This window comes from Garra rufa, chromosome 19 (genome assembly GCF_049309525.1).
Source record: "Garra rufa chromosome 19, GarRuf1.0, whole genome shotgun sequence".
NCBI classification, from domain to species: Eukaryota; Metazoa; Chordata; class Actinopteri; order Cypriniformes; family Cyprinidae; genus Garra; species Garra rufa.
The window spans coordinates 17,296,287-17,310,027 of NC_133379.1; the positions used below are offsets into that span (position 1 = coordinate 17,296,287).

At 36.0% G+C, this 13,741-nt stretch overlaps 1 protein-coding gene across 7 annotated transcripts in view; it reads left to right on the forward strand.

The window, feature by feature from the left end:
• The window catches only part of stim1b (stromal interaction molecule 1b), a 47,738-nt gene extending 36,453 nt beyond the window's left edge, over positions 1 to 11,285 (forward strand). For 5 of the 7 annotated variants that reach the window (XM_073825167.1, XM_073825170.1, XM_073825168.1 and 2 more), the window contains exons 10-14: positions 126 to 226; positions 1,395 to 1,630; positions 1,853 to 1,933; positions 6,535 to 6,598; positions 10,064 to 11,285. In XM_073825167.1, the coding sequence (XP_073681268.1) occupies positions 126 to 226; positions 1,395 to 1,630; positions 1,853 to 1,933; positions 6,535 to 6,598; positions 10,064 to 10,487 (906 nt within the window). In that variant the 3' untranslated portion in view covers positions 10,488 to 11,285. The remainder of the gene's footprint in view (positions 1 to 125; positions 227 to 1,394; positions 1,631 to 1,852; positions 1,934 to 6,534; positions 6,599 to 10,063) is intronic. The other 2 variants (XM_073825172.1, XM_073825173.1) reach the window with 1 other exon arrangement.
• Positions 11,286 to 13,741: the final 2,456 nt, after the last annotated feature.

Here is a 13,741-nt window from a genome sequence, read left to right on the forward strand (position 1 = left end):
GATGGCCTAAAACTCAATTAGGCTGTAGATTACAAGCTTTAACTTTATTAAATCTATTTAGGCTGTTCTACTAGCTGAACGTCAAAGTATTGCTGTTAACGATGAAGTTGTGGCCAATATAACAGGCAGAAAAAATCAAGAAGAAGAGAGGATCTCTCTTTGGGACGTTCCACGTGGCCCACAGCTCTTCCCTGGACGATGTTGATCACAAAATCCTGTCAGCCAAGTGAGTCGCCATTTTGAGAAAGCTCTGGCCATTTTTCTATGCAATATAGAAGCCTTTTTTTGCAGCGATGCTATTAAAGGAGTAGTTTCAGAACCAAAATGTACAGATAATGTACTCACCCCCTTGTCATCCAAGATGTTCATGTCTTTCTTTCTTCAGTTGTAAGGAAATTTGAGTAAAACATTTCAGGATTTCTCTCCATATAATGGACTTCTATGGTGCCCCTGAGTTTGAACTTCCTAAATTCAGTTTAAATGCAGCTTCAAAGGGCTCTAAAGGATCACAGCTGAGGAAAAAATGGTCTTATCTAGCAAAACGATGGGTTATTTTCTAAAAACAAATGACCATTTATATACTTTTTAAACTCAAATTCTCGCCTTGTCTAGCAGCAAGACGAGTGTTTGAGATTCAAAAGTATATAAGTTTTAATTGTGTTTGGAAAATAACCAATCGTTTCGCTAGATAAGACCTTTTTTCCTCAGCTGTGATCCTTTAGAGCCCTTTGAAGCTGCATTTAAACTGCATTTTGGAAGTTCAAACTCAAGGGCACCATAGAAGTCCATTATATAGAGAGAAACCCTGAAATGTTTTCCTCAAAAACACCATTTCTTTACGACTGAAGAAAGAAAGACATGAACATCTTGGATGACAAGGGGGTGAGGATATTATATGTAAATTTTTGTTCTGAAAGTGAATTACTCCTCTAAAGAGCCATTTTGGGTTCCCCAAAGAAAAGAACCAGTTTTTGTGAAGAAGTTCTGTAGAACCTTATTTCCGCTATAAATAACTTTTTGTGGAATGGCAAGGTTCCATGGATGTTCTTCATGGTTCTTCATGAAATCATAGATGAGAACCTTTATTTTTATTGGGATAGTTCACCCAAAAATATAAATTCTGTCATTAATTACTCACACTTGTGAGTAAATAAGGTATTTTTGATGAAATCTAACAGCTTTCTGACCCTGCATAGGCAGCAATGCAACTACCACATTCAAGGCCCAGAAAGGTAGTAAGAGCATCGATAAAATAGTCCATGTGGAATCAGTGGTTCAAATGTTATTTTAATGTCTATTTTAATAACAGAATTTTTATTTTGGGTGAACTATCCCTTTGGGAGTGTAGAGCAACCAAACCAAACCTCACCTCTCTTTATCTCTCACTTTTGCAGACAGGCTTTGGGAGAAGTGACCGCTGCTTTGAGAGAAAAGCTTCATCGATGGCAGCAAATTGAGCATCTGACGGGGTTTAATATAGTCAATAACCCTGGCATGTCGTCTCTGGCCTCTGCCCTCAACCTGGACCCTGCTTTCCTGGGCATCCGCCCTGCTGTACCCCAGCACTTACTGCTATCCGATGACCTAGATGACATGGACGAGGACATACTTTCTGCAGGAACCCTGCAATGTGAGTTTATCATGCATGCAAATGTGGTACAGTGAGTTAAACATAGTTTCATATTGCTGAATGTGATCATATTCATCCGTGTCACAATATAAAGCTTCTCAGCCGTCTATAACCATATTAAAATGACCCAGTGATCGGTTTTCTAACCCTACTACATGGCTATTAAGCTTTGCGTTGAGCTTTGCCTTTTCGTGGTGTGATATCATTGGCTAATGTCCACAGATGCCGCCTGGCAGATGGATCGGCGAGTGAGCGACCTTTGGCCCGTGGCTTCCGAGAGCCAATCCCTGTGGAAACATTCTGGTTGGCAGCACCCCATTTATTCTCTCAGCCAATGCTAACACAAAGCAAACCCTTCTGTGTCGCGTCCACTATCCATTTAAAGGAGGAGTTCACTTACAGAACAAAAATTTACAGATACTTTACTTACCCCCTTGTCATCCAAGATGTTCATGTCTTTCTTCAGTTGTAGAGAAATTATGTTTTTTGAGGAAAAAATTTCACGATTTCTCTGTATATAGTGGACTTCTATGGTGCCCTCGAGTTTGAACTTCCAAAATGCAGTTTATATGCAGCTTCAAAGGGCTATAAATGATCCCAGGCGAGGAAGAAGGGTCTTATCTAGTGAAATAGGTTATATATATATATTTTTTTTTAATTTACAGTTTATACTTATTGTGACCACACTTTAAACAGCCTTTTGGAAGTTCAAACTCAGGGGCACCATTGAAGTCCACTAATATGGACAGAAAACAGTTTTCCTCAAAAAACATAATTTCTTTACGACTGAAGAAAGAAAGACATGAACATCTTGGATGACAAAGGGGTGAGTAAATTATCTGTATATTTCTGTTCTGGAAGTGAAATTCTCCTTTAAAACCTTCTAGATGGAAATTGTGTATCCAGCTCCTAAACAACATCTTTAAACCTTTTAAAATGCTGATGTGAATTCCACTTCTGCACTTGTGGCAACTTAACATGCCAAAATAGCGAGTTTCAAGGTGTGGTCACATTTACCGTTGGCAAAGTTTTGCAGGTTTGATCCATTAATTACAATAGAAATTATAATTTCGCAATGGGTTCAGGCTGGTCATGAGAATTTGCCACATTTGACTGACAGAAAGCTGCTTGGCTTACAAGTGACTTCTGTGTAAGGTGTGTTTCATACATCTCTACACTATTTACCATAGACAGAACGTTTTGCCGACAAAATTTAGCTGAAATATCACTAGTGTGACCACACTTTAGATTGAAGTTGTGCTGCAAAACAATGCTATGTAGCTAGCACAGAAGCTAGCTAAAACAAAGCTTTCTTTTTTTATTATATTTATGGGCTTTTCACACTGAAATTGTTGACCCTGGGTTATTTTTTACATTTTATGTTCTGGGTTCTAGGTTAGTGAATTCACACCCAGAGTTAAAATCAAGGTGATAACCCACTTTTTACAATTTAGAGGGTAATATTTTGTTCAACCAAGGCTAAAAGTGGCCTTAATATAGGGTTAAAAAAAGACATCAACCCAGTGTTAATAAGCACAATGTGCAAAGCCTGTATTTAAGCTTACTACACGGCTCTCCAAATATTCTGAATGGATGATTACAATGTTCTGCGAAAGAAAAAAAAAAGTAGTACATTGATTTTGTATATGCTGTTAAACTTACATAGTTTTTGTCACAAGCAGATGATGGGTTTCATTCACTAACTGCGCATACATGCAAATACGTATATCAAATATGTGTACAAACGTTTTAAAGAGCAAGTCATATGGTATTTTAAAGTGTCCTAATAGTGTGTTGGAGTCCCCTCAAACAGGTTTAAATGCATCTAAGGTCAGAAAATATTGTAATTTTATCAGAATATACATTTAATATTAGAAAGTTTTGCAGTGATTACGAATAGATTAATTCAAAGCAGTTATGAACTTAAAGGGATAGTTCACCCCAAAATGAAAATCGGATGTTTTTCTGCTTACCCCCAGGGGATCCAAGATGTAGGTGACTTTGTTTCTTCAGTAGAACACAAACGAAGATTTTTAACTTAAACCGTTGCAGTCTGTCAGTCATAAAATGGCAGTCAATGGGCACCAAATCTTTGAGAGTAAAAAAAACTTGTGACAATACATTGAAGTGTTAAGACACAAAACGATCTGTTTGTGCAAGAAACTGGTGAAACTTAAAGGTAAAAAATTATATAAATACTGTTCAGTGTCTTGCACAGACCAACTGTTTTGTGTGTTAACACCTCAATGTATCGTCATGAGCCGCAGGGCTTAATTTGGTTTTGTCTGTGTATATTTTTTTTACTCTCAAAGATTTAGTGCCCATTGACTGCCATTATATGACTGACATACTGCAACAGTTTGAGTTAAAAATCTTTGTTTTTGTTTCGACTGAAGAAACAAAGTCACCTACATCTTGGATGCCCTGGGGCATTTTTGGGTGAACTATCCCTTTAAGCTCTGTAAAGCACTCCCTTCCATAAGCCTACTCTGCTCTGATTGGTCAGCTGGCCAAGTCTGTTGTGATTGGTCTTTCCGTATACAACTGATGAAGCAATACAGTTTGTAAACCAAAATATGTGTGCATTCTTTATTATTAAACAAAGTAATTAGAACAAAGACCGTCTACATTTATCGACACATTCCTAGGAAATAGTGGGTGCACAGCGAATAATCAGAACTATTTACCTGGAAAACTTAAAGCTGCACTAGGTATACATCACATATTAGTAAAAAAAAACTTATTTCAAGCACTCATAATGTGTAAATCATACTTACAGTTTGTGGCTCGGTGACGCTTGTTGGTCCAAATAAAGAAGGTACAGACTTATCTTTCATGGACAAGTGTTTAGCGAATCCGGCATTGAACTCTTCAAGATTAGAGAAGCAGTCATCGGTAAAATGACGAGCACACAACAAAAGGTTTGAATTGTATTGCTGTGGTATTGTGGAAAAATACATTTTAACCACTGATTCTTCACATCATCAGCTTTCGGCAGTGAAAACAAAACAAACTTGCTTTCACAGAGCAGAACCCTGGTGAAAAAAAACAGCTAAAACCAGCCTAGGCTGGTTGGCTGGTTTTAGCTGGTCAACCAGCTTGGTTTTAGCTGGTCAGCAGGCTGGTTTTAGAGGGGTTTTGGCCACTTTTCCAGCCTAGCCAGGCTGGTCAGGCTGGAAAACCACCAGCTAAAACCAGCCTGACCAGCCTGGCCAGGCTGGGAGACCAGCTAAAACCAGCTACTTCCAACTTAAACCATCTAGGCTGGTTTTAGCTGTTTTTTTTTTCAGCAGGGAACACAGCATAGATTATGCTTATGTGTTACTTAGTAGCGTATATCGTAACAGGCAGAAGATTTGAAAACATGACAACTCGTTAAGGCGATTCTGAGTCGACTCTTTCTTTTGAGAGGCAATATCTTTATCATGCACTTTTTTAATTAACAACTTTGCAGACTGTTTGCATTGAAGAAGCTACGTTACAGACTGCAAACAAGACATTTTTCGAAAACACACATGACCTGGGGCCTCATTTATAAAACTTTCTTATGCACTGATCTGATCTTAGAGTGTTCGTACGATCAAATCCACGTCAAAGTACAGATTTATAAAAACCGTCTTTGACGTGGAAAAGTACTTATCTCCACGTCAGATTCCAGCTTGCCGTACGACCGTTTCCTTGTGGTAATGCCTGGTATTGCAGATAGTTCAGCCTCACTATAATTTGATTTCTTGCGCTCCTTTTTACTTGCCATTGTCACAGAGTTTTTGCTTTAGGAATGAGCTCATTTTATATGTTAATTAATTAAGCAGGGGCGTTTCGACGGCGGAACATTCAGCTGCACACAATTCCACGATCATTTGTGATTTATAACCGAATGACTGGCGTACGCATGGATTTCGTGGTACGTTCGTTTTCTCTGAATCGCTCTTACAATCAAATCAGAAAAGTTCTTAGATAAAATCAAGGATGGTTTCTACGCAAGTCTTTATAAATGAGGCCCCTGCTCTTTGACAAAAAATCATGGTTCTTCAGTAATGTGCATGTAAATATGCATAATCCACACAATTATTGGTGAATGAGACCCAATGTCCTAGTTAGCTGTGCTGAATTCATCTTTTTCATATATTGGTCTTCTGACATAAAATAATTTCATTCAAATCAATATTTCTATCTATTCATTTGTTTAGTAGCCGTGTAATAAGTGCCTTAATGTACGGTCAGCCAGTCTTTTTCCATCTTAAATGTTTCATACAGCTAACCAAGAGCTGCATCACTGCATTATTATATATTCGTGTAGGCTGAAAACCGCATGCCTGTCATCGTGACATTTTTTGTGGACACTGATCATCTTCGTGCTGCAGTCTTGCAACGCTTTCACACTTTTGTGTGTTCATTTCCTGTGCCACATCATCAGCCCTGTTTCCTCCCCAGCTCTATTTGCCTTCATTAACCACGGTTATTGTGCTTTTATCATCATCGTACACTCTCCTTCCAGTTGTAACTTCCAAAATGTGGTGCAATCATGTGTATGTATTGTGGTAGATCCTTTGCAACGAAGGCAGGCGTGAAACATGTAATAAAAATAATAATAATTATAAAACAAAATTTAAAAATCATGATTAGGTAATCTACATTATTTTCCTTTTCATCTAATTAAGTCATAATTTCTGTATAATTTTAACTAAACATAAGCAAAATGTAACATGTAAATGTAAAGGTAACACAGACCCCTGCTTTGGAGGCCCTGTAACATCATAATTCATAAGACAGAATCTTGATAAGCTTATTTGATTTGATTATTTAATTATCTCTTCCACGCACATATGGTATCTCACATAGACTGAATGATTTGAATGTCCGCTCACTAATACAGACAAATCTGTTTGTGTGCCTCTTCTCAGCTCCCAGCCTGATGTCCCTGCGACCGCGACACGGAGACGGCATGCTGAACATGAGCTCACAGAGGTTGGTAGAGGATAGTGAGAGTGAGCCTGGGCCCCTGCGGCCCCCCAGCCGTCCCTCTGTGCGGCAGGCTCGCAGCCACTCGATCGGCCATGTGGAGTTTCTGCCTATGCCTTTGCTCTCTTCCTCTCTGTCTCATCCTTCAATCGTCTCTACCTCACTTCCATCTTGTGGCTCTCGTTTTGCTGCGCAGCAGTACCGTTCCTCATACTTCACCTCAATGGAGGTGGTCTCAGGTCTGCCGCCAACAGGGTTCACTGCTTCACGCAGCGATCAGAGAACTGAAAGCATTGGGTACCTCGCACACTGTTTGCTGTGCACACACATGGCATGTGTGTAGGGTTTCTATGCTAAAAAAACAGCTTGCTAACAGATTTCTTTTACTTCATGAAACTTATCTATTAATTTTATGGATGCACCGAAATTTCATTTCATGAAAATGCATTTTCAGTTTTTGGCCAAAAGAAAAACGGACGAAAATGTCAGTCAAATATATGTGACCCTAGACCACAAAACCAGTCTTAAGTAGCACCGGTATATTTGCAGCAAAGCCAAAAATACATTGTAAGAGTCAAAATTATAAATTTTTTCTTTTAGGATAGTAAGTAAAGATCATGTTCCATGAAGTTATTCTGTAAATTTACTACCGTAAATATATCAAAACTTAATTTTTAATTGGTAATATGCATTGCTAAGAACTTCATTTAGACAACTATAAAGGATTTTCTTAATATTTCGATATTTTTTTGCACCCTCAGATTACAGATTTTACTATCATATCCTTACAAAACCATACATCAATTTCCTATTTATTATTATTATTAGCTTATTTATCCAGCTTTCAGATCATGTTAATATATTCAGAATCGGTGCATCCCTTATTAATTTAAAGCTTATTTTGTATCTGTAATACATTATAATTATAATATATTTACTATATTATAATTACATTATGCTTTAATTTGTCATGAACTGTAACCTTTTAGTTAATAGTTAATCTCCATTTGACTATTTAAATGTAAACACAGTGAGAAACTGAACTAATCCAGCATGAAGCCAACATGAAATCAAAATGAACTCCATTTACTTTTATTTAAAAAAAAAAAGTTTTTAAAAAAGTACCATTTTTGGTACTTGGAACTGCAATAAGTTTTAACTGAATTAATAGATGAATAAATATACTAAAATAACTAGAAAGGACATTTTTAAAAAGTAATAAAAACTATGTAGAAATAGAAATATTTAAAATACAATAACTAATCAAATGACAAATAAAGGTTTCGCATACCTTTCCAGATCCCATCCCTTCTCTCTCTCCCACTTCACTTCCTGTCTAAAATACTGTTCTGTCATAATAACAGCGATGATGATAATAATAATAATAATAATAATAAACTAAAATAATTCAAAATATTAAGAAAACTATAATATTGTCTTAATAATACTAGAATAGCATAATACCTCTGAAAACCACATGATCATTCAGAAATCATTCTAATATTCTGATTTGCTGCTCAAAAAAACATTTATTATGTTGAAAAGAGCTGAGTAGAATTTTTTCAGGTTTCTTTGATGAATGGAAAGTTCAGACGCAGCATTTATCTGAAATAGAAATCTTGTGTAACACTATAAATGTCTTTATCATCACTTTTGATCAATTTAAAGCATTCTTGCTAAATAAAACATTTATTTCTATCATTTCTTTCACAAAAAATCCTATAATGACTCCAAGCTTATATAATAATAATTATATAATGATAATAATAATAAATGTTTCTTGAACAGCAAATCAGCATATTAGAATGATTTCAGAAGGATCAGGTGACACTGAAGACTGGAGTAATGAAGCTGAAAATTTAGCTTTGATCACAGGAATAAATTACATTTTCAAATCGAAAGCAGTTATTTTAAACAGTAAAAATATTTCACAATATTACTGCTTTTGCTGTATTTTGGATCAAATAAATGCAGGTGAGCGGTGAGACTTCTTCAAAACATTACAAATCTTACTGTTCAAAAACTTTTGACTGGTAGTGTATTTTTAAATAATCTGAATATATACATTTTGAAAACTGCAATTTTTGCAGTAATTTAATACTGATTAACATTGCTATAAATGGTAAAGTTGTCAGAATCATAGCAAATCATGCTACATTTTAAAGTGTCACTGACAATTTCTCTCAACATGGGGACAGGAGAGCTTTTAATCAATAAATGCGAGGAAAAGTAACTGGCGTCACTTATTTTAAAAAGTAACTCAGACATGGTAAATGAAAAAGTACTAGTTACTTGGAAAAAGTAATATTATTATGTACAGTGCCTTGCAAAAGTATTCATACCCCTTCATTTTTTTTCACATTTTGTTTTGTTGCAGCATTATGTTAAACTGCTTTAAATTACTTTTTTTCCCACATCAATCTACATCTCGTATACCATAATGACAAAGCACAAAACAGGTTTGTAACAACTTTGCAAATTTATTAGAAATAAAAAAACTGAAAAGATCCTGTTGCATAAGTATTCTTACCCTCTTCTGGGACACTCGAAATTTAGCTCAGGAGCATTCATATTGCTTCTAGATGTTACTACACTTCGAGTGGAGTTAAACTGTGGCAAATTCATTTGAATGAGTATGATTTAGAAAGGCACACACCTCTCAGAAAAGGTCTAACAACTAAAAATGCATATCAGAGCAAAAACCAAGTCCTGAGGTCAAGATAACTGTCTGTAGAGCTCTGTGACAGACTTGTGTTAAGGCAATGATCTAGGGAAGAGTTCAGAAAAAAATCTGCTGCACTGAAGGTTCACAGAAGCATTATCCATAATGGAAGACGACTGGAACAACTAGGACTCTAGAAAATGTCTGCCAGCCCCCATCCAAGCTGATAGAGCTTGAGAGGTGAAAAGGTGAGGCAAAGAATGGCAGATAATTGCCAAATGCAGATGTGCAAAGCTTGTCACATCATACCCAAAAAGACTTGAGGCTGTAAAGGTGCTTCAACTATGTACTGAGTTAAGGGTATGAATACTTATGCAGTGTTTTATTTGAATAAATTTGTCAAATTTGCAAATCTGGTTTTTGCTTTGTCATTATTATGGTGTATGGCGTGTAAATTGATGTGGGGGAAAACTAATTTAAAGCAGTTTAACAAAACAAAATGTGAAAAAATGAAGGGGTATGAATACTTTTGCAAGGCACTGTAACTTGCATTACTTGTAATGCATTATCCCCAACCCTGCTTCGATGATACTTTTTTTTAACTTTCCAGTCAAAAGCTCTGTAGGTTATTGCAGTGTTTCAGGAGAAGAGTAGTCACCCTCATATTCCGCTGCAAACGTTGCTTTATGGAAGTAAATGGGTTGCAACTGCTCTCTCATGTTGACTTGAAGTTCAAAAACTTAATCTAACAGGCAGAAAGCAAATGTCTCGATTTTGAAATCCTCTTCTCTCCTTCTCCCGTCATCTAGAGATCTGAACCGGTCCGAATCGGATTCCTCCCTCTCAATGTCTCAGTACGGAGATGCCCAACGCTGTACCTCAACTCCACTCTACAATAAGCTGTCTAGATCCAATGGTGGCTCCTCCACCGACAGTCCTCTGCTGCAGAAAAAGACCTTTGGCATGGAGAAGTGTGCCAGTCTCGGAGAGATCCATTCTCAGCCGCCGAGCCGAGTCCACTCGGCCGACTCGATGCGCTCTCTCATCTACACCTCCGAACCGGACGGCCTGTCACAGCCAGCAGGAAAGGGGGGCAACCGAATCTCTCAGATCACAGGTAAGAAGATCCTAGTGGACGAGGACAGCGGCTCTACAGGAGACGACACCGAAGGCTCCAGCACGGGACGCAAGAAGCACACCTTTACTAAACTCTTCAAGAGGCCGAAGAAATAACAGCAGTGTGGGGAAATGTCAAACATAAAAGGACTAAGCACAATGGTACTTTTGAAACCTTGAAGAGTTAGTAAGAACATGTAATTTATATGGATTTTTTGATTTGTACCGTAATTGTGTTGACCAACGGGAACAGAAACAGTCATTTGTTGGGAACAGGTATGATATCACTGTACATTTATTTATTTACTTGTACAAATAAGGGCACTAGATGGTATTGTCCATTTTTGGTGAGAGTTTCTTCTGTTTTTATTTGTAGTTAGCGTGAGCTGGAGCTTTCACTCTCAAAGCAAACACATGCAAAGGCTTTCGGCACATACAAATGACTCCACCTACTCGAAGCTCTTGTTTTACATAGGATTTGCTTGGGCTTCTTTCCTTTTCACATGCAGCCCATCAAATTGCCTGAGGACACATTTGGCCGTGAATGTTACCGTCTACGTCCCCCAGTATGAGTATGCGGCATCTGTGTTGCTTGTATTGGCTGATGGATGCAAGGCTGAATATATCGTTACTTGCTTTTGATTTGTCTATTTTAAAATGTTTTAAACTTGTTACGTCCTCGCAGAGGAAATAGGTGCCTTTCATTGTAAGCGTTGCCAAATGTTACTGCAGTGAACTGCCTGTGTGTGAGTCAGACAGGATATGTACTGTAGTTCTCGTCTCTGGCTTGTAACTACATGCCTTTGACTTCATTCATGCTACATGCCTCTGAAGTCCTTTCATACTCGAGAAGTAATAAAATAAGATATAAAAAAGGAGGGTGGTTTGCAAATTAAAAAGTTGCGTGCTGACAAACTCTGGAGTTTCTTTTCTTGACAAAAATACTTTGCATTGTAATATAAATGTCGCTTTTATTAGCTATTTGTTTTCACAAGCACTTTTTTATTTTATTACAAAAAATAATAATAATTTTGGCACATACTCAACCATTTATAAGCTTGGGGTCAGTAAGATTTTATAGATTTTTTTAAGAAATAATTTTCTTCAGTAAGAATGCATTCAATTTACCACATTTTCCAAAGGAATATTTAATATTTATATTTAAATCAGTTAAGTAGTATATCTTTTTCTTAAATCAGCAAAAACTACATTCTGCGAAAGCCTGTTTCCGCTACTCAATAAAAAAATTTAAAAGATATTGTGACTTTTTATCTCACAGTTGACTTTTTTTTTTTTTTTTGCAATTGCGAGTTTTCATCTCGCAGTTCTGATGTTTTTCTCAGAATTGTGAGATATAAACCCACAATTGCAAGTTATAATGTCAGATTTGCCAGGTATAAACTCGCAATTCAGACCTCTTTTCTTACGAATGTGAGTTTATATCTCGCTATTCTGACTTGTTTTGTAAGAATAGTGAGAATTATTTACTTAACTCACAGTTGCGATATAAAAAAAGTCAGAATTGTGAGTTTATATCTTGCAATTCTGTTTATATCTTACGATTCTTACTATTTCTTAGAATTTAAAGTTTATGTCACACAATTCTGAGGAAAAAGTCAGAATTTAGCAAATCTGTTTTTATAACTTGCAATTGCGAGTTTGTATCACTCAATACTCAAAAAGTCAGAATTGTGGGTTTATGTCTCATGATTCTGACATTATTTCTCAGAATCTCAACTTTATGTCTAGCAATTCTGTTTTTATAATTTGCAGTTGCGAGTTTATATCAGGCAATTCTGAGAAAAAAAAGTCAGAATTGTGAGTTTATATCTGGCGATTCTGACATTATTTCTCAAAATTGCGACAAATCTCACAAATTTGATTTTATTTCTAAGAATTGTGACGATTTTTCAGAATTGCGAGTTTATGTCTAGCAATTCTGAGAAAAAATAATTGTTTATATCCCGCGATTCTGACTTTATATCTTGCAATTGCGAGTTTATATCACAATTCCGAGAAAAAAGTCAGAATTGTGAGTTTATATCTGATTCTGATTTTATTTTTAACTCACAATTGCAGGTTTATATCACGCATTTCTAAGGAAAAAGTCAGAATTGTAAGTTTATATCTCACGATTCCAAATTTATTTCCATGAATTGCGACTTAACTTCTTAGAATTGCAAGTTTGTCCAGCAATTCTGACTTTATAACTCTCAATTGCAAGTTTATATCTCGCGATTCTGGCTTTATTTCTCATAATTGCGACTTTATCTCTTACAATTGCAAGTTTATGTCTAGCAATTCTGACTTTATAACTCGCAATTGCGAGTTTATATCACGCAATTCTGATGAAAATGTCAGAATTTAGTTTATATCTTGTGATTCTGACTTTATTACTCAGAATTACGACTAAGTATAGCAATTCTGTTTTTATAACTTGCAATTATGAGTTTGTATCACTCAAAACTGAGAAAAAAAAAGTCATAATTGTGTTTACATCTGATGATTATGACTTCATTTCTCAGAACTGTGACTTTATCTCTTACAATTGCAAGTTTATGTCTAGCAATTCTGACTTTATAACTCACAATTACGAGTTTATATCATGCAATTCTGAGGAAAAAGTCAGAACTGCAACATTATATCGGACAAATCAGATTTCATTACTCAGAATTGTGACTATTCCTTAGAATTGCAAGTTTATGTCTAGCAATTCTAACTTTATAACTCGCAATTGCGAGTTTTTATCACGTAATTCTGAGGAAAAGTCCGAATTGTGAGTTTATATCTTGCTAATGTGACATTTCTCAGAATTGCGACATCTCACAAATCTGATTTTATTTCTCAGAATTGTGACTTAAATTTTCAGAATTGCAAGTTTATGTCTAGCAATTCTGAGAAAAAAATTATTTTTATATCTCGCAATTCTGACTTTGTCTAGTTTATATCACAATTCTTACTTCATTTATCAGAATTGCAAGTTTATATCACAATTCTGGCTTTATAATTTGCGAGTTTATATCACAATTCTGAGAAAAAAGTCAGATTTGTGAGTTGGTATCTGCAATTGCAAGCTTATATCACACAATTCTTATTTCAATTCTCAGATTTGCACGTTTATATTACAATTCTGAGAAAAAAAGATGTAAACTTGCAATTGCGAGAAAAAAGTCAGAATTGTGAGATAAAATGTCTTTTTTGTTTTTTTATTAAGTGGCAGAAACAGGCTTCTATAATATTCCATATACCTCAATCTGAATAAGGGATAATTTGAGATATTCTTAACCACAAATAAAAATATGTTTGATAGTTCTCAGGGCTAAACTGTTTTATAGGGCTACTTCCTCCACATTGCATTGTTTGAAAAACCT